Source organism: Pyrus communis, chromosome 1 (genome assembly GCF_963583255.1).
Source record: "Pyrus communis chromosome 1, drPyrComm1.1, whole genome shotgun sequence".
Lineage (NCBI taxonomy): Eukaryota > Viridiplantae > Streptophyta > Magnoliopsida > Rosales > Rosaceae > Pyrus > Pyrus communis.
In genome coordinates this window covers 39702883-39730478 of record NC_084803.1, presented here as the reverse complement: position 1 = coordinate 39730478, position 27596 = coordinate 39702883, and the positions used below count along the sequence as shown (strand labels likewise).

Here is a 27596-nt window from a genome sequence, read left to right as displayed (position 1 = left end):
CTCACTGGTTCTCTATTGGATAATCCAGAGGAATATAGGTCTATTGTTGGGGCCTTTTAGTATCTTACATGGACTTGTCTAGATCTCTTCTTTACAGTTAACTTGGTCTGCCAATTTATACATACTCCCAAAGAACCCCACTTTCAAGCAGTAAAGAGAATACTTGTTATCTTAAAGGTACACTTGGCTATGGCTTATGGTTTCCTAAAACCTCGACTCCTCTCACTCTCAAAGCATATTCTGATGTTGATTAGGCAGGGTGCTCATGGGATAGACGCTCGACTGGGGGTTTTTGTATCTTTCTTGGACCATCCAACATTAGTTGGAGTGCCAAGAAGCAACACACTGTTGCTCGTTCATCCACCAAAGCTAAATATCGGTCCTTGGCATATACTGCTGCTGAATTGACATGGATCTGCAAACTATTCACATATATTGGTTTCAAGCTGCCTTCTCTTCCTCAAATTTGGTGTAATAATGTTTCAGTGATTGCCCTTGCTTCCAACCCTGTTTTCCATTCTCGCACCAAGTATGTGGAAATCAATTACCATTACATAAGGGAGCTTGTTCTTGCCAAGCTACTGATTGTCCAATTTGTATGCAATCAGGATCAACTTGCTGACATTCATACCCAATCACTTCCAAGGCAAAGATTTCTTCTTCTCAGATCCAAGCTATCACTTCAACCTTCTCCGTTTAGCTTAAGGGGGTGTGAAGAGAAAGTTACTCAAGTAACTCAACATAATAGTAATAACAAACAGTCAAAAGTCAGTTAGGAAAATTACCACTTGTAATTTCCTTAAGTCTGTTAGTTTGTTACTTTTAGCTTCCCTATAAATACTCTTGTAATTTATCATTTTGAGATAATGAAAATCATTTCTCAATAAGAGTAAGGGAACTGGGTTTGTACACAATGTCATGATCATGTGTAGCCTTTAAATAACGTAAAATACGTTTGATAGCAACCCTGTGACTAGTGGTGGGTGAATGCATATATTGGCAAACCTGATTGACTGCAAAAACAATGTCAGGTCGTGTAAAAAGAAGATATTGTAGTGCGCCAACTACGCTTCGAAAATCTGTGCCATTCAACAATGGTTCGCCCTTATATAAAATCAATTTCCTTCCAGTTGCAGCAGGAGTGGTGAATAGTTTTGCATCAGCCATTTGAGTCTTCTTTAGTAAGTCCATAATGTATTTTGACTGAGAGAGATACATGGCAGTGGGAGTTCTCTTGATTTCCATTCCCAAAAAATAATGTAACAGGCCAAGATCCTTCATTGAAAACATTTGGCCAAGTTGAGTAATAAGTCGTGAGATATGACTTGAATCGTTGCCCATAACTAGCATATCATAGACATAGATTAATAGATAGATAATTGTGTTGCCATTGAAGAAAGTAAACAGTGAGGAATCTGCCATGGAAGCCTAAAATCTCAAGTCCTCAAGATGGTGAGCAAAACATTGAAACCATGCACCCATATAAAGATTATGTAATTGACAAACTGTGAGGGAAACTGAAGGTCAACAAAACATGAGGCCTGTCTTATATAAACTTCTTCTGCCAAAGAGCCATGTACAAATGCATTTTGGACGTCGAGTTGACGAATGGGCCAATTGTAGTGTAGAGCAATGGATAGAAGAAATACGATCATGGCATGAGTGACAATGGGACTGAAGGTCTCACTGTAGTCAATCCTTGCTTGTTGGTGAAAACCATTTGCCATAAGATGAGCTTTGAATCTTTGTATGGAACCATCAAAATGCCTCTTAATTTTGTACACCCATATATTTGGGAGAACGTTCAAAGATGGATGAAATGGCACCAAGGACCACGTACCAGTACGTTGGAGGGCATTAAACTCATCTGCCATAGCCTGTCTCCATTTTGAGGATTTATTTGCCTGTGTGAAATAAGTAGGCTTAACCACATCATTAGTTACATTTAAAACAAAAGCATATTTGAGATTGGGTTTGTGAATCTCTTCATTTGCACGAGTGACCATGGAATGTGTAGAAGGAATTGTCCTTTGAGATGAAGAGGCTAATGTTGATGTACTTGCATTCGCTGGTTGATTAAATCCTATGGGATCTATAGGTAGATTAGTGGTAGGATTGGATAAGGATAAGGTACTGAGGGTTGGAGTAGGAGATGGTAAGGGTGCATGACTAGGGTCGGTAGAATGGGTAGGGTTGGTTGGTGTATGTGTGTCAACGGGAGGGATAGGTTGAGGTAGTGATGGAGTGGGATTGAAAAATTGCTAGAAAAGTGACGTGATGGGATCTATATCTATGATGGTGTTAGGTGAGGAAGTAGATAAGGTGAAGGACTGAGTAGAGATGGATTCTTTATATGGAAATATTGTTTCCTCGAATACAACATGACGGGACAAAAAAACTCGACTTGTAGACAAATGTAAACACCTATAACCTTGTTGATTTAATGAATAACCAAGAAAAAACATAACGTTTTGGTCTAAACTGCAGTTTATTAGAGTTGTATGGCTTAAGATATGGAAAACATGCAAAACCAAAAATTTTAAGAATATCATATTAAGGAGATTTGAGAAAAAGTTTTTGAAAAGGTGACTCATCATTCAAGACCTTAGTTGGCAAACGATTAATTAGATAATTAGCCGTGTAAAATTCTTCATCCCAAAATGAAAGCGATGAATGAAGTGAAAGTCCAGTTTCAACAATATGATGGTGCTTTCGTTCTAAAACCTCATTTTGTTTGGGATGATGTGGGCATGCAAAACGATGATGTATACCATGATGAATCAATAAATTTTTGAAATTGGTATTAATGTATTCTCTTCTACCATCTGTTTGAAAGGATTTGATAGTGGTGCTAAACATGTTTTCAACCAACTTTTTAAAATTAATAGAAGTAGAAAAGACATCGGATTTTAATTTTAATGGATACGGCCAGGAGTATCATGAAAAATCATCAATAAAGACTACATAATATTTAAATCCATTGATAGAGACAGAAGGTGAAGTCCATACATCCAAATGAATCAATTGTAAAGGAAAATTTGACCTAGAACTAGACAAACTAAAAGGTAACTTATGACTCTTGTCCATCAGACATGAGTGACAAAAATCACTAGTTACAATGCCATTAACAAGCAATTTATTTCTAGAAATTAAACAATTTAAAACATGGGATGATGGATGACCTAATCTAGAGTGCCAAATAGAATTGGACACCCTAGCACCTACGAATGTACAGACTCCTTTATTGCATGATGAAGCACTGGAAAGAGGATAGAATCCATTCCTATTCGGGCTTCGAAAAAGCATTTTCCTCGTGTTAAGATCCTGAACACCATAGGAGTTGGGATATAAGGTTAGGGAACAGTTGTTATCATTGGTAAATTTATAAATGGAAGTAACTTTTGTGGATGCATTAGGGCAAATAAGCATGTTAGATAATTTAAAAGTGGCTTGGGGTGTGCAAATGCAAGAATTACCAATGTGAGAGATTTGCAAACCTGTTCCACTGTCTACACCATTCACTTGATCAGTACTGTTGTAAGGATGAGGGTTTATAACTTGAGTGGGATCATTAGTGATGTGTGTATTTGTGCCAGAATCGAAGAGCTAATTCTGAATGGCTGGAGCACTAGGAGAAATAGGAGGGCCGGCAGCAGCAAAAGCTTGAAGTCTGGGTGCAGGAACTTTCCATTCGCAGGACATGTTGAGACAATTGTAGCAATTAATTGCAGAATGTCCATGCCTGTTGCAAATTCGACATTGAATTCTACCATTACAGTGAGAAGGAGAATGCCCATTATTAGGGTGAGACTGAGATCCACGAGGAGGATTGACTGGATTGCGGGAACGGGATGCAGAGGGACCTCGACCACCATCGGGACTACTACGTCCCCTAAAACTTGAGGAGGAACCACGTCCACGAAAGCCACCAGGTGCACGACTACCATTGCGAACAGCAGCAAAGGCAGTGGGTGCGTTGTCATTACCAAATCCAGAGTGCATCTTCTGTCTCATTTCTGCACCAAGAAGAAGTGCCTCCAAAGCACTGTAGGAAATTGCCTCGTCTTGAGCTTGGGCTGGGGCTACGTTACTCTTATAAGCAGGGCTGACGTTTTTCAAAACAATTACAACAATGTCAGAGTCTGTAACTGGAGAACCAGAGAGAAAGAGTATCTGCAAGACAATTAATTCTATCCAAAAATTCAGAAATTGAGGAATCACTTATGTGAGTATTCATTAACTCACTATATAGCTAGAAAAGTCCGCCTATAGACCGAAAGGCATATCTTTCACGCAAAGTTGACCATGTGGAATCATACTAGTTTTCCCAATCAAAGCAACAAATACAGTGAGGTGGACCAAGGAGTTGACCCAAGACATGACCATAGTATCCTGCTGGATCCATGCTTCGAAGTCAGGGTTGACATCATCAGTGAGATTACCATCAGCATCTTTGAGAAATGCTCGAGGGCACTTGCTTGTTCCTTCTACAAATGAAACAAGATTACGACTCCTGAGTAAAGGAAGAATCTGGGCTTGCCAGAGGGGACAGTTGGTACGATCAAGTTTGATCGTAATGAAATAGGAGGCATTAGGTAGGACGGGAAGGGGAATGGGAGAGGAGTTGGAAGACATTTTGAGAGAGGAAAAAAAATATTGGGTTGTTTTGTTGTTAGACTTTAGCTCGAAGATACCATAAAAGAACTTAAGCTAGGGTTTTTAATACTGATTACATAAGCTCAACTCAGTTAATGATGAGTGAGTTCTTTACTTCATTATATAGACCTTACAAGATCATGTAGTTACAGTTATATATTATCACAGATTACAAGGGAATTCAAATTACAAAAACATAAACTGAAGTTAAGGTATATATGGTGAGGATAGAGGCATGGGTGAGTTCAAAGTCCTAGTGGGAATAGGGTCGTTCGAAGCAGAGTCGGAATGAAACAAGAACTCCCAATCTGGGTAGGAGGTTAAGTCGATCTCAAGGAGTTGGTGCTATAAATACAAGAAATCATGCAACAAAGAAGGACCTTCAATTGAACATACAATTGCCCTACGCAAAACCTCTTAAGCATCTTGAGATTTTTCTTTTGCTTTTTTCCGCCGACACACCTTTATTTTGGATAAACAGCACTATGGAGGCAACCAGCAAACACCTTCAGTTTGGATAAACAGCACTGTTGTTGTAGAATCAGCCGACCAAGGAGCACCTTCAGTTTGGATAAACAGCACTGCGTCGAGGCTGACTGGTTACCTATCCAAGTCTCGACCGAGAAGGGTTTTCGAATCCTTATTGGTAGGGGTCATCTTATTAGCCTTCGCGGCGAAATAAGGTGTTACGAGTTATGACATTCGGCGTGTTGAGCGCCGAGTGATTTTATGATTGGATACTCACAAGTGAGTTTTAGAGTTCGGCATTCTGACGGCCGAACCACGTTTACCATCAAGACATACATCACCTTTGAATACTTGTGTCCGTACAGTCTGGTGTCGATTCGACGTGCTTATACTCTCACAAATATAATCACTGTGTCCGAATCCGGCGCTGACGATTTGTGAACTTCGCAGAACTAGCAGCCTTATCTTCAGGCTCTAGAACCCAGAGACCGAGAGTGTTCCTTCCTCGGTAGCAATCGCAAGATAGAGAAGTCAGCAATGTGCTCAACGCAACGTCAACAAATTTTACTCCTCGGCCGAGCTTGGCCGACGAGTTGGCACGCCCCGCATTCAACCGAAGGACTTAGTTACTTTATTAGTTATTCAGCCTGCGCGCCGCGTAGGCTTTGTAATTTTTAGGGTCAACAATATGTTTCGGGAAGTTTTGGCTTGACGGAGTTGAGAATTATAGGCATGGAACAAAAAAAGACGTGAAAATTTCTCTCGGAAGAGCTTCTGGGCAAGCTTTAGGAAGGAAGATATGTGTTTGTGATCTAGCCATGGAAGCACAACAACACTACTTATGATATTGTTTCCATGCCAACTATCCATTTGGAACTCGACTTGTATCTTCAAGTTGTTAATTGGTGGTATATATAGTATAAACTTTCTATCACAATTTCGAATTTCATAATGCGTCATTGTTAATGAAAATTAAAAAGTTTTTGAACAATTGAGTTTTAATGTGTGTTTTGTGTTGCACATTTTGACGTAATAAGTTTGGTGCTTAAACTCATACAAATAGGATGACTGAATTTATTGCCACTTAATCATTGGTATTTTTTCTATTCGTAAGTAGGAGGTCTAAATCTTGTGCATGGTGATTTTGATGTCAATTTGTTAGTTGACTCATTATTTGACTTAATCCAAGTTCTTTACCTTTAGTGTATAATATTGTCATATAAAAAAAAGGCTTATTTTTACCTACAACCCTTGGAAATCAATTTTGATCCCACTTTGCTCTGTAACTCAAAAGTTGCCACTTTATTCTCTAAAACTCAAAAGTCGCTCCACTTTACCATGTTACCGTTTCTTATGTCAGTTACCTGTTAAAGTTGCTAAAGTGGATGGGTAAAATTGTAATATCATAGGATTCTTTTTAGTTACCCCTTTGGAACTCGACTTTCATCCCACTTTGCCCCTAAAACTCAAAAGTCATCATTTTACTCCATAAAACTCAAAGTTCGCTCCATATTACCTTAATTCTGCCAATTATGTTCAAAATCCATCAAATATGTTGACGTGGACTAAAAAATGCGTATGTGAAAGAAGAGGAACATGTATTAAGGTGATCTAAAACCCTAAAAGAAGAGAACGACTTCTTGGCGTCGTTTACCCCACCACTACTGACCCCATCTCGCCGGTGAGAACTCCCTCTTCTCTTCCTCATTATCAAGTTATCAAACCAATCTCCCCCTCTCTCTCTCTTTCTCTAAGATTGATTTACTATCCGTGTAATTGGGGCAAAACACTTTTTTCTTCCGTTATGTCAGTTTGATTTGGGTGCACGAGACTAATCAATTTCTTTTTCATTTTTTTTCTAGATCTTTGAAACTCAGGCACAACACACCAAAAAAATTCCAATCCTTATATGATTGCTGAATGTTAATGCATAGTGGAGATTTATAATCAAATTTATTAGTACATGCGACATAGTCATACTTGGTGTTGAGTCCCACATATGTCCCAAGGGGTGACTTTTGAGTTTTAGGGAGAAGAGATAGACAGAGAATCTACAAGTCAAAATGGAGCGAATTTGGAATTTCATGTAGTAAAGTGGCGACTTTTGAGTTTCAAGGGGTAAAGCGGGATCAAAATTGAGTTTCAGGGAGCATATCTAAAAATAAGTCTATAATATTACAATTTTACCATCCACGTCAGCGACTTTAAAAGGCATTTAATAGACAAAATGAAAACATGGTAAAGTATAGCAAATTTTGAATTTCAAGAGTAAAGTGGCGGGAGTTACAGGAGTAAAGTAGGGTCAAAATCGAGTTTCAATGACCGTAACAAAAAATAAGCCAAAAATAGTAAGGCCCAAGCCAGTCCATGATCACTTTAAAAAGGCCCAATGCTATGCTGAGCTAGTCCATTTACTAACTTTTAACTTATTGAGTTAATTGCATAATTGATCCCCCTTAGAGTTAATTACAAAATTAACCCCTTAAATGCATTGGTGATTTCACTTTGGTTTTAAAAAAAATTATTGTCTCAACTTGGTCCTTAATCTTTTAAATAATGTTAAATGAACACGACAATGAAAACATTTTGGACAAACACCAAATCAATGTAACATAATTATTTAGATTCAGAAGCGTAACAATGAAAAAAACCGCTTACTTTTAGTACATGATTTGCTACCATAGTAAAAAACTAGTTTTACTATGAGGTGTTTTCACTTTAGTCCTTCAACTTTTTTATTTCGTCCTACATTAGTCGGTTGCTTGCAAAGAACTCTTCAATGCTCAAGTAAGTCATTGTAATAAACTCAAAACATTGCGCTAGAGTTTTTGTGCCACATGTTGCGAGTTATATATTAATATATTGGTTAAAGTGTAAATAGTAGTCTGTTGTCTCACATTAACAAAGTGCATATGTAATATCAATTGTAACTCCTATATATATATATATATATATATATATATATATATATATATATATATATTTCACTTTGAAGATTATTGAATATACAAGAAAATCTCAAATATTGTCGTATATATTTTTGGTATTTTACAATGTTTAATTCAACATGGCATCAGAGCAGTTTGCTCTTGGTGACCTATGTACTTTAATTTTGTGCTCATTTTTCTTAGTATTGTGCCAAAAAAAAAAAAAAAAAAAAAAAAGGAATAGTGCCGTGCTACAATACCAAGAATAGTCCGCAACAGTGATTTTGTTACAGTGTTTTGGTAAATTGTCTTAATTCCTCCGCGTATCTTTTGTGCCCTTATTGTTCGTATTTTAGCTAAATGGCTCAATATAATCATAGTTTTGTTATGCATCTTCGTGGAACAAATATATGGATAATTGGTACGGCCACTGTTCATGTAATTGGTGATGCTAGAGTGTTTGATGAGTTATGTGACTATGTTTGTAATTCATATATTACTAATGCAAATGGAGCATCTTCCCTTGTGAAGGGTGAAGGCACCATCTCTCTCACCCCGACCTTATCACTGGTCCATGCTTTACTTGTTCCTGATGTTAAGTGTAATCTTTTGTCGGTAGGAAAACTACTTGATACCTTATATTGTTCCGCTCACTTCTACCCCACGTATTGTTATTTTCAAGACATTCAAACTCAGAAGATAATTGGTCGTGGTAAAAGAATTGAGGGTTTGTACATCTTAACTATGGAGGATACTATTACTTCAGGTTCAAAAAATTATCAATTGCTAAGTGCTAAAGTGGATGACAAACATCAAATTTGGTTGTGGCATCAACGTTTGGGACATCCATTATTCAATTATATGAAGCATCTATTTCCTTCTTTGTTTCGCACTTGTAGTGATTCAGAGTTCAAGTGTGAAGCATGTGTCATGGCTAAGAGTCATCGTGCTTCCTTTTCTATAAGTGATTCTAGAGCTACTTTGCCATTTGATTTGATACATTCTGATGTGTGGGGTCCGGCGAAGGTTACTTCTAATGGATTTTGTTGGTTTATTACTTTTATTGATGATTGTACTCGATTAACTTAGTTGTTCTTGATGAAGAATAAGAGTGATGTCCCTTTACTTCTTCAAGAATTTTGTGTAATGGTGTCTACTCAGCTTCAGACCAAGGTTAAGGTCTTCAGGTCTAATAACGGAGGAGAATATGTGAATCACACTTTGGCATGCTTTTTCCGTGATCATGGTATTATTCACTAGACGACTCCCCCGTTTACATCCCAACAAAATGGTGTGTCCGAACGGAAGAATCGTAAAATAATGGAGGTTGCTCACTCCTTAATGTTGGATAAATATGTTTCTAATCATTTGTGGGGGCATTTTGTTTTCTTGTTGTGTACTTGATAAATTGTGTTCCAAGTAGGGTTCTTGATTTTCAGACACTATTTGATGTGTTACAAAAACATGTTTATTCTGTTTTTGTATCCAAACTTCCTCTGAAAGTGTTTGGGTGTGTGGCTTATGTGCATGTCTACTCTTATTAACGGAGTAAACTTGATGCCTGTGCTCTCCGATGTGTATTTCTTGAATATGTTAACAATCAAAAAGACTGCAAGTGTTATCATCCTCCGACTTACAAAACTTATATTACCACGGACATCATATTCCACGAGAAAGTTTCGTATTTTGTGATGCCCTCTTTCGACTCTCCACTTCAGGGGGAGAGGGAAAATGAAGTGTAGATTCAAAGAAATTGTATGAATGATATGTTACGGGCAGAGTTGAGGACGAAACCTATTATGCTGCGTGATACTGACCAGTCAGCTATAGATGGTGATCAATCAACTATCATTCTTGAGACTATTTTTACTGACGACCCGTCGAATGTGCCCAACGAGTTGCCTATTGTTGGAATGGCTGACGAATTGCCCTTTGATGACAAGTTGCCTGCTGCTAGTATGACTAAGGAGTTACTTGTTGATGGTTCGTTCAGTGATGATTCTTCTAATGATTTGGTACCAAATGTGACCCACATAAGGTAAATTTGTGATAATTCTTCTACTTATCAGTTGCCGACCCCACTTAGTGGGAAAAGGTTTTGTTGTTATTGTTGTTGTTGTATAAGTTGCCTCCACAAGTTATTCGTAGAAAACCTAAAGTACAATATGAGCCTGATATGCATGCTAAAGCCAAGTATCCTATCAACAACTATGTGTTTACTCATCGTTTGTCCAAACCATATGCATCTTACACATTTCAGCTATCTAGTGTATCAGTTCTAAAAAAATTTCAGGATACTTTGTCGTGGGTTATGCCATGAATGTTTAGATGGAAGCTTTGAAAAAGAATTCCACTTGGGATTTGGTTCTGTTGCCAAACCGGAAGAAAGTTGTTGGATGTAGATATGTGTTCACTATTAAGCATAAAGCATATGGTTCTATTAACCGGTACAAAGCCAGATTAGTTGCTAAGGGTTATACTTAAACATATGGTGTGGACTATCAGGAGACTTTTGCTCTTGTTGCCTAACTTAACATTGTTCGTGTTCTGCATTCTTTGGTAGCAAACCAGGATTAGCCCCTATTGCAGTTTGATGTTAAAAATGCTTTCCTTTATGGTGATCTTAAGGAGGAAGTTTATATAGATCTCCCACCTGGTATCGGTATATCCCCTGAAAAAGGTGTTGTGTGCAGATTGCGAAAGGCTTCGTATGGTTTGAAACAATCTCCTAGAGCGTGGTTTCGGAGGTTTACAAGTTTAATGAAGAAGTTTGGGTATTTTTAGAGTCATTCAGATAATACTCAGTTTCTAAAGCAATGAAATGGTACACTAACTGCATTGATTATTTACGTTGATGACATAATAGTGACTGGTGATGATCAAGAGGAGGTACAACGCCTTCAAAAATACCTAGCTACTGAATTTGAGATGAAAGAATTGGGTGAATTGAAGTATTTTCTGAAATCGAGGTTGCACGATCCAAGCATGGTATTTTTCTGTCTCAACGAAAGTATGTTCTTGATTTATTAGCTGAAACAGGTATGTTAGATTGCAAACTTGTTGATACTTCGATTGACTAGAATCATTGTTTGGGCTTATTTTCGGATCAAGTTCCTACTCATAAAGAACGGTATTAGAGGCTTGTGGGGAGATTAATTTATTTGTCTCACACTCGCCCTAACATTGCTTATGCAGTTAATGTGGTATGTCACTTTATGCACTCACCTAGTGAAGCTCATATGGATGCAGTAATCCGTATTTTGAGGTACTTGAAGATGGCTCCTGGCAAAGGCTTGATTTTCTCCAAGAATGGTCATTTGAATGTAGAAGGGTATACAAATGCAGATTGGGCTAGTTTTATCATTGACCGGCAATCTACATCTGGATACTTTACTTTTGTGGGTGGTAATCTAGTTACTTGGAGAAGCAAGAAACAAAAAGTGGTGGCTCGGTCAAGTGCTGAAGCTGAGTTTCGTGGTATATCTTATGGTTTATGTGAGTTGTTGTGGTTGAAAAAAAATGTTGAGAGATCTTGGATTTAAACCCAAGGGTGTTATGAAACTTCATTGTGATAACAAGTCTATTATTGAGATTGCTCATAATCTAGTGCAACTTGATCAAACAAAACATGTGGATATTGATCGACATTTCATCAAGGAAAAATTGGATGCTGGAATTGTTAATTTTTCGTTTGTAGGATCTCAAGATTGACTTGCTGATGTGCTTACTAAGGTTGTTTCTAATAGTGTGTTTTCCAACTCGCTCAACAAGTTGGGCATGCGTGACATCTTTGCTCCAACTTGAGGGGGAGTGTTGCGAGTTATATATTTATATATTAGTTAAAGTGTAAATAGTAGTCTGTTGTCCCACATTGGCGAAGTGCATATATAATACCAATTGTAACTCCTATATACTCCACTTTGAAGATTAATGAATATACAAGAAATTTCCAAATATTATCATATATATTTTTGGTATTTTACCATGTTTAATTCAACACCACATACCTTTCGGTTGTGCATGAAAGAGTTCTTGTAGGAGTAGTAATGTTGATACTCAATTCCATCCAACTTGGCTGAATGAGCCCAAACCACTCATCAATGCGAAGGGCTCAAATTAGGGTGTTTGTGAGGGGGTTTTCAACGTGTCCGTGGAATCTAAACCAAACGAGTAGATGACAACGGCGAGTATGTTACAATTTACAATGGGTGTGATTCTCTTTTTTGAGACTTATAGTATAGAACACACTCGTTAGTCGTGACATTCATCAGAGAAAAACAAAAGTGCTTGGTGTCAAGTTTTTTAATTACTTTACTATGTCTTCCTGCTATCTATTTCTCAACGAATCAAGTTGCACATTTCTTGCTGCTATCTATTTCTCAATGAATCAAGTAGCATTTCTAGATTGAGTCTGGACTGTGAAAGTGGAATGCATGTAAAATTCTCATGTGGTATGATTTTCAACCCATTTAAATTTAAACCACCATTGCTTGGGCTCATCAGTGCTTCATTTGTGGACATAGTAATCATTGTTATAATTGTGTATTGTTTTCTGTTTGTGAATGTCATGGTTAGTCAAACATCAATAATTTATTACCTTTGATACTCATTTCGTCCAATAATCCTAAAGACACCAATTCGTAACTCAACTTTGAAATTCCAACCGATGCGGCTATAGTTTGTTTGTTTATCTTTTCGAATCACCGTAAATGTCATTCACTTATAATCATGTCAGATGGTAATAAAAAAATAGGGTTACGAGATAGTGGCGGTAATACCTACTCCTATTTTGTCATTTCCAAACAGACATTAGCCAATATTGCGGGGATGCTCCTGCTGATCTTACAGAGATATGTGATTTTGTGTGGGTCGAGAGGTCTTCATCTTCGTTAGTTTATGTCTTGTGTAATTATAATCTTTCGTGTTCTCATTAACTTAGCTGTGGTAGTGTTTGGGGTGACACTTTTACTTGGTTGAAGTGTCTGTTGGTTGTATCACCGTTCACTGCTTTGGTCTTGGTTGGTCTATCTTGGTGTTTGCCTCGTGGTAGGCATTCTTGTACCTGTTTGCTTCTTAGCCCGGAATAGGAATTCCTAGTTTACACCATAAAAAATAAAAAAAAATAAAAAAAAAAACAAACAGACATCAGCAACTTTGTCTTCAAGGACTATATGGAGTCAAAAAGTCAAGCTTATTGTCTTGAAGGACTATGTGGAGTCAAAAATTCAATCTTATGTCCTTTATATTTCATGTTAAGAACATGACACGTCTTTGGATTTTGGAAAGTAGTCAGTCAATGATGGTAACTCAAAAGAATGGACGGATCATTTTCATGATGTCCACCAAAGTACACAATCTGAATCGTTGAAATTTGATCCAACGGTTAAAGTTATTATAACTTTTAAAGTGGGTTCCTGTTTGCAGCCGTTAGATCAAATTTCAAAGATCCAATTGTGTGTCTTGGTGGACTTGGTGGAAAAGATCCAAAGAATGATTGGAATTTGCAAGGTGTTTGTGGAAATGGAAAGGGATCATCTCCGGATCCCTTTCCACTAAATCCACTTAGTTCGGGATTCGAACTGTTAAATTTTGATTTAAGAGCTACAATTATTATAATTTTTAAAGGGGCTCCCTATTTGTAGCCGTTTGATCAAAATCTAACGATCCGGATCCCAAACTAAGTGGATTTGATGAAAAAGGATCTGGAGATGGTCCCTATCATGTGGAAATGACCGAATCCAATCAACTTAGAATTTACAGCTATGCATTTTTGCCATGATACATACGATGTCCCTTTCATTTGAAGAACCATTATTTGCTTTAAGCTGTTGAAAGCTTGTTGCTTTTGATCTCCATGGAGTCTCCACCAAGCCAAAAGAAAAAATAAATATTTGCCTCCATGAATCTCATTCTGATAAGAGGACCCCGAGCGCCACTCACTCACAAAGTTGGACGCAAACAGACCTGCATTGCAAACGTGTTTGCTCACACGGTTGCAAACACACGCACCTGTACTTCATGAATCATGCTATATGTGTATGCATCAACTTTTAAAAAAAGAGACGCATCAACTTTTAAAAAAATAGATTCTCATTTTTTTAAAAACGAAGATTAGTTGTAAGGCTTATATCACATCAAATTTTAATGATTGGAATTGTTTATTTTTTATGTTGCACATTATAGATCATTTATGCAAAATATTAGTCAAATCGGAAATACTATAGAACCTAATTAAATTTAAAGAAATTGACAAAGATTATGTTCTAAGAAATATTAAGATTTTATCGTAACAATTAAGTAGGCAAATGGTTTCAAATTAATTAATTTTTTTGCAAAGATGATCTATGAATAGAGACTTACAAAATAAACAGTTCAAATCATTAAAGTTTGATATAGAATGGGTCCCAAACCTAATTCATTTTTTTTTTTCAGCAAATAGAGATCCTTTTTTTTTTTAAAGGGCTTGTATATGTCTATATATATATGTATGTACAGTATGTGTGTATGATTGTTGCACAACTTGTCTTTCCAAACTACTACTATGCGCTCAATGGCTGACTGCTTTTCTATCTCAATTAATATTTATGTGACATGACTCAACTCTTATCAGACTGATCTTTTACTATACTTTTAAGATGTATGCTTTTGGATTTTTCTTATACAGTACGAACTCGTAGACGATGCGAACGTTTTTGTAGCCGTTAAATTATGGGGTTCTTCCTTCTCTATTAGGATATAAATTAACCAAAAAGTTGTTGTGACTGTTAAATTGACGGATCATTTTTTTTGGTAGGGTCCAATAATCACAATCCACTTAATTGTATTTTCATAATCTCTGCCTTGTATTTAAGTCCACCCTTGGTCTTCTAGAGGAAAATGAAAAATGATGAATTGTAGGTTGAACATGATATTGTCTATAACATGATCAAGCTAGTTATAGAGCAGCATAAAACTAGGCAGTGATACAATATTTAGAAGAAATGAATTTGAGAGAAATGGAAGAATTATGTCACATTTAGAATGCCTTCAATCATTAAAGACTTTTTTCCACCTTGTGAGTGGAGGCTTCACGCCTCACTATCGATGGTGAAACTAGTTTGGTGATGTTTCATGTACACACCTCAACAACAATAATAATAAAATTGTATCCTATTAAGTTAGATTGGTTATATGAATCCTAAAACATTATTATGCTCGGTTTTGCACTAAGTATTTCATTAGCTTCAAGTACTCCATGTCTTCCTAGGTCTTCATCTACCCCTTTCACTCTAAACCTCTGTCCCATAATTTATTTTTTAATGGGAGCATTTGTTGCTCTTCGTTTCACATGTCCAAAACACCTTAAACGATTTTCTCTCATCTTATCTTCAATTGCGGCAACTCCTACTTTACCTCAAATATCCTTGTTTTTAAACATATTCTTTCTCGCGTGCTCACACATCCAGCGAAACATTCTCATCTCTACTATACTCATTTTATTTTGCATGTGTCAATCCTTGATCGCCCAACATTTCGTGCAATAAAGTATTAATGTGTCATATTGCCGTCTTATAAAACTTTCCCTTGAACTTTATTAGCTTACAATGGTAGCACAATATACCTTATAAACTCTTCCACTTCATCCATCCAGCTTGTATTCTATGGTTAGGATCTCCATCAAACTTTTTGTTCTTTTGCAAATAGGTTCAAGATAACAAAAGTGTTCACTCTTTTGTACTTCCTGATCTCCAATCTTCACTCATATCTCATTTAGGGCCCTATTCCCACTGAATTTGCACTCCATATACTATGTCTTTGACCTACTTAGGAGAAGACCTTTGGATTCCAACATTTCCTGCCAAAGGTTAAGCTTCACATTTAATCCCTCCTTGATTCATCTATCAACACTATATCATCTGCTAAAAGCATACACTAAGAGATATCATCTTAAATATGTCTCATTAACCCTATAGTTATGGCAAAACTTTCAATTTGTCCTTCATGAGTACTTATTGCAGTCCTTACTCCTTCATATATATCTTTTGTTGCTTGGATATACGCTATTCGTACTTCTTTCTTCTATAAAATCCTCCAAAGAATTTCTCTTGAGACCTTATCATACACTTTTTTTTTTTTTTTAAATCTATAAACATCATGTGCAAATTCTTGCACATCTCTATGTTGTTCCATTGGTCTCCGTAAGAGATAGATTGCCTCCATACTCGAGTGCCCTGACATGAACCATAATTGATTGTCTGATACTCGCGTCTCTTGCCTCAACCTATGCTCAGTTACTCTCTCCCCAAATCTTCATTGTATGACTCATTAACTTAATACCCTATCATTCATGCAATTTTGTATGTCGCCATTATGCTTGTAGATAGGCACCAAAGTGTTTTTTGGCCACACGTTTGGCATCTTCTTTGTTTTCAAAATCTTATTGAAAAGGCTCGTGTGCCATGCTATATTCGTCACTCCCAAGAACTTTTACACTTCAATCGGTATACCGTTGGGACCTACTACTTTCTATGCTTAATCTTGTTTAAAGCCACAACCACTTCATTTTTCTTGATTCGGCGGTAGAAGAAGTAATTTCTACACTTTTCCAAGTTACTCAACTCACCCAAAAAAGTACTCATTTCGTGTGCTTCATTGAAAAAGATTATGAAAAGAGCTCTTCATATGTCTTTAACCACGTTCTCCTTAGCTAAAACATTTGTATATCATCCTTGATGCACCTTACTTGGTTTAATTCTCGTCTTTCTTTCTCTTGCTCTAGCCAGTTTATAGATATCAAGCTCTCCATCTTTGATATCTAACCACTTATACATATTGTCAAAAGCTACTAGCTTCGCTTCTCTTATAGCTTTCTTCGCCTCCTTATTCATTATTTTATACCTCTCACAATTTTCATCAATTCTATCCTCGTATAAAACTTTACAACATTCCTTCTTAGCTTTAACCTTATCATGTACCTCATCCTTCCACCACCATGATATTTTTTGATGTGGAGTAAAACCCTTGGTCTCTCCTAATACTCATTTTGTAACTTTTTGGATACAGTTGGCCATGGAATTCGATATTTTGTTAGTGTTCCTCCCCCCTATATCCCAAACGAATTGGGCGAGCAATTTCTTTTTGAAAGTGACTTGTTTTTCTCCTTTTAGATTCCACCATCTAGTTCTTGGACACATCAAGGTCTTGTTGTTTCTTCTATCTTTTTTTTTTTATATGTACATCCATCACCAACATGTGATGTGGGTTAGCCAGGCTCTTTCTCAGTATAACTTTGCAATCCTTACAAGTTACACAATCCCCTTTCCTCGTCAAAAAGAAATCTATTTGTGATTTTTATGACCCATTCTTGTAGGCACCACATGTTTTTCTCTATTCTTAAATAAAGTATTGGCTAGAAAGAGATTGTACGCCCTCGCAAAACCCAAAATGGCTTCCCCTACCTCATTTCTCTCCCTTAACTCGTAACCACCATGGAAACCCCTATAATTCACTGTCTTTTTGCTCACTTGTCCATTTAAATCTCCTTCTATGAGTAACTTCTCATTCTGAGAAATTCTTTGAATCAATTCTCCAAGATCTTCCCAAAATTTCTCCTTTAGACTCCTATCCAACATAACTTGAGGTGCATACACACTAATCACATTGATGAGTTATTGTTCTATCGCAATCTTGATTGCTATAATTGTATCCCTAACCCTCTTAGCGTCTACAACATCTTTTGTTAGAGTTTTATCCACAATGATGCGAACACCGTTTCTCAATCTGTTTGTTCCTGAATACCAAAGCTTAAAACCTGAGTTTTCGAGATCCTTTGCCTTAAGACCAACCCACTTAGTTTCCTGAAGGCACATAATACTTATCTTTCTCCTCACCATACCTACCATTACTTCTATAGATTTTCCTGTTAGGGTTCCTATATTGCATGTTCCTAAGCACATTATACTCTCTTGAACCTTACCTTCATGTCCTAACTTTTTTGATCTCACCCGTCCAGTAAGGTCAACGATACTAATTTTGCATATCCTGGGTAAAGTTGATGTCAATAGATGCTTCTAAATAACTTTGAGTGGACTCGTTCAAAAAGAAGTTTCTATAGTACTATTACTCAACCAACATTGTCGATGGAGAAACAACGACCCTTACTCACTTATCAATGTGCTTGAGCCACATAACACATCACTTTCGAGTAGTGACCTAGCTTTAGCGCAATTTCATATAAGATTTATATCATATGGATTCGACGTGAAAATAGGGTGTCGGCTGTCGACTACCTGACACCCTTCCCTGCTTCTTTTATTTGGACTTAGGACTGGTAGCGTAAGATAAACACACACCCCATTTCAAAAAAAATGAATCAAGTTCATGTAGAAAAAGATGGAAACAACACAAAAAAGAATAAGAAGATTTATTGCCTTCTCTGCTATTCTTAACTTAAATGGAGATAAAAGTTGCAAATATAAGTTAGGTCAGTTAATTAGGATAATGTGTTCGTCCCCTTGCACTGGAATTCGAATCTATCTCTCATTAATCAGACACTTGTTTAGAATATGGTCTTCTAAGATATGCTGAGCTGTCAATCAGCCCCAATGGGTTGCTAACTCAATTGGCCCCTCCGCACAAGAATCATATATGCCTCCTTAACTTTATTTTCAGAATCAGGAACCCACTTCTTGATGCACAGAAAAAGCTCTCATACAATTCACAACCCTCCATTCCTCACTAACATATATGTGCTTTTTTATCCTCCACTCCAATACAAAAGAGCACAAAAGATAAAGAGGAAAAAGCAATATTCACAAAAGCTAGGAAGGATTGGATTGGTTGATCCCTAAAAAAATGGGGATGCTGATGAGCTAGGGTTACTGTAAAAAAAGCAGCTATAGTGACAGAATTCCTAAATCCTTACAAAATCAAAATTACAAAATTGAAAAGTAGATAAAAAGATTGAGACATTGACTCTACAAACCACCTTCAGGAAAAAAAAAAAAAAAAAAAAAAAAAAAAAAAAAGAAGCTAAAGAGAGTAATTAGTTATACCTTTATGACCAGTCCCCCAATCAGTTTGAGAGGACTTTAATTACATGGTTATCATATATATGTGCTATATAACATTCTTTAACCTAGGACCGTGGGACCCAACAAGCAAACTCTTCCATGCAAATCATAACTCGTAAGGGTTCTTGACCTTTGTCACATTTGGTGCTTCTTTGGTCTTAGTTGATGACTTGCATGAATCAAATCTGCAAGGGTCAGCTTCAATCAGCAGCTGAACGACCTTCTTCATGCTCGGGCGCAGCGAAGGCGCCTTGTAGGTGCATCGAACGGCAATGCGAAGAACCTGGATCATCTCCTCCTTGAATGAGTCCGATAATCGCTTGTCCAGCACCTCCGAAGCTCCTTCTTTGGTGTCCACTTTGGTTGAAACCCAATATATGATGTTCTTGTTGTCTCCAAACTCTGCCTCCACTGGCTTCTTCCCTGTTATCAGCTCCATCAAAACTACCCCAAAACTGTAGACGTCACACTTAGTTGTTGCTTTGGATGAATATGCATATTCTGTCGCCAAAAACAAATTAATCAGTTAAATTTAGTTAAACATGATCTGGATTAGTTACTAATTTAAGTCAAAACACAGCTTAGTAAAAGTAAATCAAGATATAGTACTTGTTTAGCCTAAAAAGGTAACAACTACGAGCAACCATCAAAAAGTGGCTGCACAAGAGTTACCAAGGACAAATTTGATACAATAAGTAACACATAATGTGTCTTTTTTTTTTTTCTTTTTTTTTTTTTTTTTATCTAAGTGATATTCTAATCTAATTTAAAACATTAGGAGGGGAATTCAAACTTGGGTGATGACGAGGAAGAGCACTGCTTTAGACAACCTGACTATGCTTAGGTCTACACAATACATAATCTTTTTACTAAAACTGTAAATGTTTAATTAAATCTTTAGAAAGTTGGATCGGGAAATTACCTGGGGCTAAGTAACCATAAGTCCCAGCAATAACAGTGGTGGTGGAATCTTTTCCTGCTCTTGCTTGTAAAACCTTGGCTATGCCAAAATCTGCAACCTTGGGTTGGTTATTGACATCAAGCAGGATGTTGGTAGACTTGATATCTCTGTGAATAATTGGAAGCAATAGATCATGGTGGAGGTATGCCAAACCCTGCGCAATCCCGAGGGCAATCTGGTGACGAGTAGGCCAATCTAGATGGATCCAACCTTTGTGAAGAGCATCCCAAAGGTTACCATTTGGCATATACTCATAAACCAAAAGGTTGCAGTCGGAGCTTGAGAAGTAGCAGTACAATTTGACAATGTTTTTGTGCCTTATACTTCCCAGCGTCTCGACCTCAGCTTTCAACTCCTTGTGTATGAACAGCTGATCTTCCGCAGAATCTTTTGCTTTTCTACTCCACAGCCTCTTCACTGCAATCACATCCCCGCTGCTCAGCTCAATCTTGTACACTGTCCCTGATCCTCCATCGCCTACTATGTTCTTATCAACCATGGCTTCAATGACCTCGCGGTGGTCAAAGCTTATTCGATGGAAGCTCTTTACATCATATGAGAAGAATGATGAGGACAGGATCCCATCATGTTCCACCTCTGCTCTTCTTCCAAACCGGCGCTTTAGGAAGAGCAAAGCTCCAATGAGGAGGAAGACTACTGAAACTGTAACTACCCAGAAAGAATTCAACTTTTTTTTGTTAAGAGATTGTGAACATATGGGAAAATTATTTTGATCTGATGAAACTTTAACACAGAGGCCTGGGTTGCCGGAAAAGCTTTCCACCAACCCGCCTTTTATCAATGAGAGAGGAATTGGACCAGAAAGCTTATTGTTTGTGAAGTTGATGGAGTTTGGTAATAATTCAACGAGACTCTCTGGGATGTTTCCGGTCAAGAGGTTGTCGGAGAGATCAAGAACATTGAGAGATTTTAGTGAAGAAAGAGAATCGGGAATGGAAGAGTTGAGCTTGTTGCCTTGTAACATCAGTAAATTAAGCTTCTTTAAGTTTCCAATTGCAGAAGGAATTGGACCAGAAAGAAGATTATTACTGATGTCAATCTTTACTAGGCTGATTGCTCCAGAGACTGCAGGTGGTAGAACACCTGAAATCTTGTTGCTTTGTATAAACAATTCTGACAAGTTTCTAGCTCTTCCAATTGTATCTGCAATCTGACCACTCAAATTATTGTAACCCAAATCAAAGATCGAAACATGGGGAAGACTAAGAAGTCCTGCAGGTATTGAGCCCTCCAGATGATTATGGCTAAGTCGAAATCGAAGAAGAGACTGGCATTCTGAGTAGCTCTCTGGTATCTCTCCGGATAACTTATTGTCCAGCATAAGAAAGTAGAGTAACTCACCTCCCTTGCAAACCTCCGTTGGCAATGGACCGGAAAAATGGTTCTCGGACAAGTCTAGGACAATCATTGGTGATGAGTGCCCCAGATTTCGAGGAATTTCTCCTGTCAGGAAGTTGTCATAAAGCGACAGCATGCTCAGTGTTTTCGAGTCTGCGATGGCACTTGGGATTTCACCTGAAAGACTGTTGTTGTAAAGCTGAAGGACTTGGAGCTTGGGAAGGCGACAAATAGATTCCGGAATCCTTCCAGTCAGCTTATTGACTGACATGTCTAACTCTACCAGGCCAGTGAGATTTCCAAGCTCCTCGGGTATAGTTCCAACAAGTTGGTTGTAGTAGAGCTCCAACTGTTTCAAATTCTTGAGCAAACCGATCTCAGCCGGAATTTCACCACCCAGGAAATTGCCGCTCAATTCGAGATCAACAAGAGAAGTCATTTTTCCAATTGATGCCGGGATCTTTCCTTCAATCATGCACGTTGTCAAGATCATAGATTTGAGCTTTGTCAGCCGAGTGATGTCCTCCGGAAGCTGCCACAAGTTGAAACCTTCGTTTTCGTTGAAGTTGAGTACCTCAAGATTGGTGAGGTTGAACACTGACATGGGGAACTTGCCTATGAACAAATTGTACGACATGTCAAGAACCTTCAGAGATTTCATGGGTGAAAAATCCGGAAGCGTCTGACTGAGGTACAAATGTTCCATGTTGAGCTCTTCCAAGAATGAGCAGTTGGTGATGCTGTCCACAAAGTCACCCCGGAGATTGTTACGTCCAAAACGGAGAACACGCAACTGAGGCAGGTAAGAGCAGATGCCTGCAGGAAAGTTACCGGAGAGTGACCTACTGGATATATCAAGCTCGACAACATACCCTTCGTTGTTGCAGGTGACACCGGAGAAGTTGCAGTAAGGTTTCCCTCCTTTGACATCCCAATCTGACAGGGAGTTCCCGGCGTTAGCTGAAACAGACTTTATTATGAGCACAAAAAACTCAGACTGGCTAGTATTTGTACGGATGACGGCTTGAGACGGATTAAAAAGCGAGTAAATTATAAGAAAGATAGAAAGGACGAAGGTGGTATGATTATAAGAAGCCATGTTTGAAAAATCAAAGATGGAGAGAGAGAGAGAGAGAAGGTAGTTTTAAAAAACTGGTAGGAATTGTGGCAGGGAAGAGGTATATAAATGTGACAATTGAGGGGATCACTGGGTGCAGCAGTAACATGAAGCCTTGACGGTCAAAAAGGAGGGATTGTTTGTGCACGTGTACATAGTAGTACTGCTGCTGCTGATGTGTGGTGTGTGTGTGTGTGAGAGAGAGAGAGATGGCATATATCTATTTGCATAAAGAATCTTTACGTTTATACTCCACAAAGATGTACATAGTAGGGGAATAACATCGACCAGTGGCAACTGCTTTATACTGAAAGCCACATGCCCCAGATTTTTAAGAGAAATTGTATTCTTCTCCTTGAATCTCATTCTTATTAGAGGGACCCCTACCCCCACCCACCCTCTTCCTGTACCATTCACAAAGTTGGACATCGACGCCCCTGATCGATCTTTATATATAATGTTTTGTTCGATTGTTAGACATAAACCCAATACCCAATACTAATGAGATATAAGATAGACCTTTCTTTTGAAATGGATATCAATTAGCCAGGATATGAATGACACCCAATACATGACAACCTGTTAGTGGTCTTTTTAATAATTGTGACACAAGTGAAGTATGGACTACATGCTGCTTCTTTGGAGTATCCAAACAATTAGGGTGGGCAAACTGGCCGAACCGACCAATTCGAACCGTCGGAAAAAGTTCATTAAGGAAGAAGAGCACAATCAAAAGGCCATTACAAATACAGTACAATCCTTCAGTCACATAAGCAGAGACGGAGCTAGGATCTTTTTTTTCTCTCCGGTGCGCTATAGGTCTAGGCTACATAACCTGTTAAAGGAGTCTCCTATCCTCGACTAAATTATACATAATAGGGAATAATTAAAATCTTTATAAACAAAACTAGACGACAAAAGTGAATTTCATTAGTAAGTAAAAAATATATACCTAGTTAGGGGGCCATAATGAGCCTTCCCTCAAAATGCATACAAAAACATACAACGAAAGCAAGAAAGTAATACGCAATACAAAGATGTACACAATAATCTACTTAAATAATATCTTAACATTATGAGAATACTTCAAATACTCAAACAATGGACACAAAAAATCTTAAAACATAAACAACCTAGTGCGATTCTCAATCGCATAACCTAAATTAAATAAAACACGTGAAGCATTCAAGCAAGAGAGAGGGAGAGAAACAATTGAATTACAAAACAAAAATATAACAGAGAGACTCAACAGCTGAATTTTAAAAAGAGCAACGAAAAATCATCAAAATTCTCATATGTTGAAGAACCGTATCAATGAGGAAATGACTGTAAACTTTTCCAAACAGTTAGGCTTTGCCTTGGTTGAATCCGATGAAACCAAATGATTTTCCCCCAAGGCACTTGGATATCAAAGTTAAGCAAGTGAAAATAAGCCTCTTTAGCTGTAAGAATACCAAAGAGATAGCCAGACCAATATAAAGCGTCTGAAGATATCTACAATGAAAGAGGAGTAGCTGTAATTAAAGTAGCAACTTGAGGAAAAATAGTAATGAAATCCAGTGACAAATTCCAATGAGAATTGCATATAAAGTCTCTCATTGGGACTCTAACCGTACGAGCAAGAGTATCAAGGTTCAAGGATGTCAAGATAGGAAATCAAAGGCCTACCCAACTAAATAACAGAGCAAAAAAAAAAAAAAAAAAAAAAGATATTGAGGACCATCATCCACAATCCAAGTCGAATGTGAAGAGATAATTGGCATAACATTTTTAAAACCCAGCCACACTTAGATTTTTTATAAGTGGAAAGAAGAACCAAACCTCTATGCAAGAAGCAGGCAAGCATGTAGATAGCCACTAGAGATGAAAAATCTACCATATCCCAACAAAGCTTCATAAGTAATGAGCGATTTTGAACACCAAATCCTTTAACCCTAAGCCACCAAGCTGTTTTGGGCGACATCAAACATGCCAAGAAATTAGAGTACCACAAGGCACGAGAGTCCGAATCACCTGATCTGAAAAAATTCCTTATCCAACGTGGAACTTGATTTAAAAGAAGACAAGGCCAAGCGCACACTTGAAAACTATAAATTAGAATGCTTTGGATAACAGACGAGATAAGCTGTAGGAGACTCGCTTGAGAAATCATAAGACGCTTCCAAGCTGAAAATTTACATTTTACTTTATCCGTAATGTATTAAAAGTAACTCCACATAGGCCGGCCTTGGAAGAGGAGAACACCTAATAAATATTTGAATGGAAAATAACCTACTCCAATATCAAGAGATTCCTGATAGATCTATACCTTGATTACGCATATTTACCCAAGAAAACCAAAAATTTTGAATTGTTGACTACTTGAACTGAGTTAAGCCCATATTCCATAATAAATCTCATAAACCGTCCAAGATGAGCGCAGGTGCCTCACAAAAATATCATAATATCATCGGAAAATAAGATAGGAGAAGGGGTACATAGAACGCATTAGGTGCATGCCCATTCCATTCAGTCTGATACCACATGAGACGACAATGTACTTAGGCCCCTGGGTGAAACAGTATGTGAAAGCAAAGCCGTTTGCCCTAAGAAATGCATCCGTGGAAGTTCGAACTCAAATTGGAGATTTCAATCCTTTTCTCACTTTCCACTCTACCAACCCCTTGAGTTTTGCTCTCTGCTATTTAGATTGGTCTGTTCATGTTAAGTGTTATTTATGAAATTTATCGAGTAGCTCACACTTTTACAGTGGAACACTATATTTTATGGTGCATATATATACAAGGTTAATTTCCAATAATTACGTTGCAATTTCTTTATTTTGTCATGTATTTCTTCTTTTAAATATTTATTATATAGTGAATAGTCTAACTCAATCACTCTAATTTCCAAAATAGTGAATAGTATAACAAATGCGCAGACTTTAGCTAGTTGTGGCATACCGACTTCTTGGAGTTATATTCTAAATAAATAATAGCCATTGCCTCAAAGTAATAGCCATTTTCATACTATAATACTTCTTGTATTGTGGGATTGATTCGATCTTGTATACTTTGTTCATCGATAGTTTAGTAGTTCTCGAATCTAGAGTACTACAATATGCTAATAGTTAAGAAAACACTTGCACTACAATATGCTGAGCCTGATACACTGTAAACTTAAATAGTAAGCTAGTCAAATTAATAAATATTAGACTAATCATAACACTGCAGTAGTGCTTAAGCATCACCTGGTCTGATTCTGCTAGTTGGTTTTTGGATGCTTTTTTTTTTTTTTTTTTTTACTGTTTCCAATCACTCGAATTCAGCCGGAAAGAATTAAGTAAGGGGTGTGCTATCCACACATCCCAAATTACTTCTCACACATCCCTTGTTAATTTCTGTATGTTGATCTTCTTTAATTCATCCGATCCGACGGCCGAAAATTAGAAGGGTGTGTGAGAAGTAAAATGGGGTGTGTGGAGATCACACCTCTTAAGTTAAGAGTGTTATTATTGACACTTTAATAATTTATTGTTTACTCATTAAAATTGTAGTTCTCTTTAAATATAGAAAATTTGGATCGCACAATCTATTTTTTTTTTAACAAATGATATTATCTACATTAAGGGGGCATGGTAGTGGGCTAAGCCTTATAATAGGTTAACAATAATGTGGTTCAAATTTAGAGCGCACAATAAATTTAGGGTGGTACTATCTACAAAAGATTTTTCAATATGCTTGAAACATGGACACATATGCTAAATATCATTATACAAGTGGAAGGACACTTTAAGAAAAAAAAATTCTTCTATTTGTATAATAATATAAGACGTACCATTTTGTGTTCCTGACACATTAAAAAAATCTCACACTATCCACATACCTTTTTTACTTTCCACACACTCTATTGATTTCTGTCTTTTAATCTTCTTGAATTCGATCAGACAATCAGCAATTGAAAAAAGTGAGTGAAAGACAAAAAGAAGTGTGAGGATAGCAACACGATAAATTTTTTAAAATGTGAAGAACAACGCCCTTAAGTTAATTCAATAATAAGCATGTTGTGTATGGTAGTACTTTTGAAGCCCTTATGCATGTAGTGTATGGTTGGGACATAACTTATACCCTTTCCCCAACATCCTGAGGGGAAACGAGTATATGTGTCTTAGAAATTAAGGTAATGAAACAGTTATTTGAAGATAAAAAGCAGCACATAATGGCAAACAACCCTTTTTCAAGTGACCATTTTAGACCAATCAAAATCTACATGGTGGAAATCCTACTGTCTACATGTATAAAAAGAATAAAGAAATTAAACGAGTGAAGTTTTATTGAATCTTTTTGTTTGGTTGCAGATATGATTAGTATAATAATCCACAAATATTCCTAATTGGATGGAGGTGGATAAGTTGGGTAGGTGAATTCACACCAGGACAGTACATAAAGGTACCAAGAGAGTGCATCATTGTATTTTTGTCTTACACAACCTACATAGGCCCATTCTTTGAAGAAAAACCTAATCGGTGGACATTGCAAAGTCCTTTTCTTTCGAATGCAAAAGACCTTTCCCTTTTTTGTTTTTTTGTTTTTTTGTTTTTTTCTTCTTTGATATATATATGAGGATACAATAATATAAATAAAAATCCTTACACATTTTGCATGAAGCCAATGTCATTCCATTTTTTTTGCAATTTTAGCTATGTGGTTTTGTTTATTTTGACATGTTTGAAAATGTTTTTAAAATAACTGAAAATGATTTTAGATTATTAAAAGTGTTTTCGTTTACATTTGGCAAAAAAGTTAAAAAGTGTTTTTGTGTAGATGGCCTAAGTCTAAACTAAACATAAAACTTACGTGAACAAAACAAGACATAAAAGAGAAGACAAACACAATCAAATGAGAGCTACAACCGGAGACATAAAGAGAGACCCACACAGACTTAGACCTATAGTCAACAATAAAATTAAAAAAAAAAAAAAAAAAAGCAATAGCTAAACCCTAATTTCCAACAGCCAAACAGCAGCCACTACTGCCGCCGCTGCTTCCTCCGCAAAGGAAGACATCATCCCAAACTAA

At 37.1% G+C, this 27596-nt stretch overlaps 2 protein-coding genes and 1 pseudogene across 2 annotated transcripts; 1 reads left to right on the top strand and 2 right to left on the bottom strand.

Moving 5' to 3' along the window:
* Positions 1 to 3606: 3606 nt before the first annotated feature.
* Positions 3607 to 4635, bottom strand: LOC137727600 (uncharacterized). The gene is made up of 2 exons (XM_068466432.1): positions 4348 to 4635; positions 3607 to 4173 (listed from the first exon to the last, which is right to left on the bottom strand). Exons 1-2 carry the CDS (start codon positions 4633 to 4635, stop codon positions 3607 to 3609), a joined length of 855 nt encoding a protein of 284 aa, XP_068322533.1.
* Positions 4636 to 8411: 3776 nt separating this feature from the next.
* LOC137727590 (uncharacterized) lies at positions 8412 to 11762 on the top strand (annotated as a pseudogene).
* Positions 11763 to 19089: 7327 nt separating this feature from the next.
* On the bottom strand, positions 19090 to 22571 carry LOC137716535 (receptor protein-tyrosine kinase CEPR1-like). Its single transcript, XM_068455991.1, has 2 exons — positions 20025 to 22571; positions 19090 to 19603 (listed from the first exon to the last, which is right to left on the bottom strand). Exons 1-2 carry the CDS (start codon positions 22519 to 22521, stop codon positions 19209 to 19211), a joined length of 2892 nt encoding a protein of 963 aa, XP_068312092.1. The 5' UTR covers positions 22522 to 22571; the 3' UTR covers positions 19090 to 19208.
* Between the last annotated feature and the right edge of the window lie 5025 nt (positions 22572 to 27596).